General features: G+C 36.9%; 1 protein-coding gene across 1 annotated transcript in view; it reads right to left on the minus strand.

The window, feature by feature from the left end:
- Positions 1-3,005, minus strand: part of LOC107581616 (FH1/FH2 domain-containing protein 3-like) — a 191,749-nt gene extending 188,744 nt beyond the window's left edge. Inside the window, exon 1 of the mRNA XM_016267244.1 lies at positions 2,967-3,005. Within this exon, the coding sequence (XP_016122730.1) occupies positions 2,967-3,005 (39 nt within the window). The remainder of the gene's footprint in view (positions 1-2,966) is intronic.
- Between the last annotated feature and the right edge of the window lie 1,048 nt (positions 3,006-4,053).

Genomic DNA, 4,053 nt, shown 5'->3' on the forward strand with positions numbered 1-4,053 from the left:
ATCTATCTATCTATCTATCTATCTCTCTCTCTCTCTCTCTCTCTCTCTATATATATATATATATATATATATATATATATCTCTCTTGCATTCTGCATGTAAACTACAGCAGATTTTTTAAGTGTTTTTTTTTTTTACAGAATGTCTGGGATTTCCCCCCCTTTTTTTAACTAAACTTACGATTTTAGTTGTTGAACTAATGTTGCACTTTCCTTCCCCTGTGAATATTAGGGATGTGCATAATTCCATATTTTTAAAGGCAACTGTTTATTGAGTTGTGTGCTAGTCCACTAATCGTCTTCGGGAAGCTCTGTATAATTAAGCTAGTTCCAAGTTCATCTGAACCTGATTGGACGTGTTTCTTAAAGGTGTTTAAATAAGACATGTTGACGAAGCAAAATAGAATGGAACTGAATGTTCAAAGCATGTTTTTAAAAGTCAAATTATTTTTAACTTGACAACACACATGGCAGGACGTTCGAAAAACATCAGACTATGTGACGCAATGACCAAAGGCATCAATCTAAACGTGTATGGCAATGCTTTATTGAGAAATTTAAGGGAACTACTTTGCCAAGACGGTTTTATCATGAAAACTGTCTAATGAGTAAAATTATCAAACCTAAAATTATGCATATAGGAAAACGTAGTTGTTACAACGTGTCCTAACCTTGACTGGTTTTCAGCTTATCCGTTAGCAGGCTCTGTCATTCAATTTCCTGCCACAAATTAAAGTAATTTAATTAAAAGAGGAGAGTAAGAGTGAATATAACAGACAGAACGAGCAAAGATGCTACTGTAACTGGTTAAGGCATTAAAGGCAGAAAAACCATGTCATGTCGGAGAAACAACACAACATGTGGTCAACCATGGCAACAATGACTGCACCGTTTCATCTTTGTACCTCAAGGGTTTACACTTCTCATCAATCCGTGAAGGAAAGCCCAACAACAAGTTCAGTGAAGCATGATATAGGACAGGAGACTAGAAGGGAAAGGATGAGGGCAGTTACAAATGGAGGTAGTTTAATTTAACATGTCCTTAAGATAGAAAGAGTGCTATCAGCCCAGATCTGAAGCTGACAGGAAATCCAGACACGCAAGCCAAAGTTGGGCTATATTTAGGGCGCATGGACCTGGTAGAGGCATGTCTGCTAGAGGTATAGGAGGGGTGTGATGTGAAAGTAATCATTAAAAAAAGAAAGAAAAACAAAGAAGTTCCACTCATTCTCATTCCATTAACCAGCTTTAAAGCCATATACAATACAGTGAGCTTTTTTGTCATAACAGTCCTGATATATCAAGGAAGAAAAAAAAAAAATTCTTGATGGCTACAGCATGGCAAATTTGTCATTAAATTTATTTATTTTTTTATGAAAATGGTATAATCTTTTCTAAAATAAAATAAAAGATGCCTTTTCTTAAAACTAGGCGCATGCATTTTAACTAAAAGATTCATTAGCTTCTTATTCATTGACCAAAAAATTAAATCACAGTCAATGAAAACATATTTAATGTTCAATACACAGTTATGTGGAAAAGGATTTGAAGCCAATGAGATTTCAGTGTGGACAGGGCTATTTATGGCAAGATAATGAAAATAAAAAAACAGCTACTGAGAAAATGTCCTATTGCACAATGCTGTTGTTTGTCATGGCAAGTTGGGAAAAAAATGATTAACAGAGCAGATATCACAGGCTTATCTTGCAGCTTATCATGTACCTGAAAGTTTTGTTAGAGAAAATACAAGGAATGTGATTCAGATTGGATCATAGACGGATTATTCACCCATAAATGAAAACTGTGTCATCATTTACTCATCCTTATGATGCTCTAAACCAGTGTACTTTTTTTTTACAGAAAATAAAAAATATACTATACAATCAAAGTCAATGGGGTCCAATGTTATTCAAAATGTTGTCTTTTTAATTAATTCAAATTTTTTTGGGTGAATTAAAGGAGACATATTATGCCCCTTTTTACAATATGTAATATAAGTCTCTGGTGTCCCCAGAATGTGTCTGTGAAGTTTCAGCTCAAAATACACCACAGATCATTTATTATAACATTTTGAAAATGCCTATTTTGAGTGGAAGCAGAAACACGCTGTTTTTCGGGCCTGTCTCTTTAAATGCAAATGAGCTGCTGCTCCCTGCCCCCTTTTCCCGAATAGAGCTGTGCCATTACAGCCCGGACCTGCTAAAAACATCTGTTTTGGTTCTGATTATAATGTTTATCGCGCTGAAATCATGCATATGAGTTTAAACTTCTGATATACGGTTTTCTGAGAGCACACATCCGAAGCACACGGACAGAAAGCGGCTGCCACAGCATGTGAGTACTAAACTAAGTTCTCATTCACACGCAAGTTTACGTTAAAAACATACACGAGTTACAAAAACAGTCAGTTACAGTATGTCTGTGAAGGTAAACTGCTGGGAAATAAATTGCATGTTTATTTTAGATCTGTGTGGCAGCAGCAATATATATTAAATACATCAATAAATCCACTGCTCTCGTCTCCTCTGAGGCTGGGACTCTAAATAGTGTTCTGTGCTCGTCTGTGCAGCCAAAGACAGAACAGTTAGCATGTTTTGCTCAAACCTTCGCCATGGCATTAGAACTAGTACACCGTTGTCGCTTGCGAAATCAAATGACAGTGCCGTGGGTGTAAACTCACAGATTAAGGGGCGGTAATATTATAATGAGATCCCTTTGCCACGTCACCAAGGGAGCGAAATCAGACGCGCTTGTTTTTTTCAGATGCTTGCAGAAAAAGGCTTACAAAAAAACAAAGTTACTGGGTTAATCTTTTTCACATTTCCTTGGTTGATAGATGCACCGGGGACCTGATTATAGCACTTAAAACCTGGAAAAGTCAGATTTTCATGATATGTCACCTTTAACTCATTTCAATCTTCTTAAAGGCATAGTCCACCCAAAAATAAAATGTTGCTATTAATTCACCCTCAAGCCATCCAAGAAGTAGGTGACTTTCTTCCACATCATTATTGAGTGTTTTAATAATATAACTGTGTACACCAGGGCTGCCTAAACTCGGTCCTGGAGGGCTGGTGTCCTTAAGAGTTTAGCGCCAACCCCAATTAAACACACCTGAACCAGCTAATCAAGCTCTTACTAGGCATACTATAAACTTAAAGGCAGGTGTGTTGAGGCAAGTTGGAGCTAAACTCTGCAGGACACCGGCCCTCCAGGACCGAGTTTGGGCAGCCCTGGTGTACACGTTATGTCCTTGCATGATTATCTCATCAAACTGGTGAATCAATTATTTGAACCAATTCATTGAAACAAACTGTCTGAAAGAACCAGTTCACAAAAAAGAATCGGTCTTCCCCATTTGCCTGCGGCTCTGGATTATAGGTAATAATGTTGTAAATAATTTTCAGTTTCCTGCATAGTTTGTTCATTTCACTTCATAAGACCTCAATATATCATAAGAAGTCATGGGTATTAATTTTGTTTTGCTTGTGTTGCTTTTTTTGACTCTCAAAGTGCCGTTAGCTGTTGACTTGCATTTTGTAACCAAGGACCATGGTTTCAGCTAAAACTCTTCTTTACTGTTCTAATGAAGAAAAAAAAGTCATCTACATCTTAGAGAGGGTGAGTAAATTAACAAAAAAAAAATCATTTTGGGGTGAACTATCCCTTTAAAATAACAAGAACTGATCCTGAATCATCTCAGAACTTTAGGCTTTGTTAACTTAAAATAACTCAGACTTAGATCTAAGACTAAACTCTTCCTTTTAAAACTTAAGTGCCTGATACCGCGGGGCATACATCCTCAGGCAAACATTATATATAGCCCATTATGTTGTTATAAGACCCTTATGTTAGACCCTTAAACTAAAGTGTTGCACTTCGTTCTCGAGCCAGAACTCCCTTGTCTTGGCTCAAGAGTTTTAATGTATTTACAACTTCAAGAGGCAGAACGTAGATTGCTTCCTAAGAACTTGGCAGAGTAATTGAGTCAGGGAAAAAACATTTTTGGTTCTCCAGCTGTGCTCCATCTTTCTCAGGTTGACCCAGATATTTC

The sequence above is a fragment of the Sinocyclocheilus grahami genome, unplaced genomic scaffold, assembly GCF_001515645.1.
Source record: "Sinocyclocheilus grahami isolate Dianchi unplaced genomic scaffold, SAMN03320097.WGS_v1.1 scaffold36.1, whole genome shotgun sequence".
NCBI lineage: Eukaryota > Metazoa > Chordata > Actinopteri > Cypriniformes > Cyprinidae > Sinocyclocheilus > Sinocyclocheilus grahami.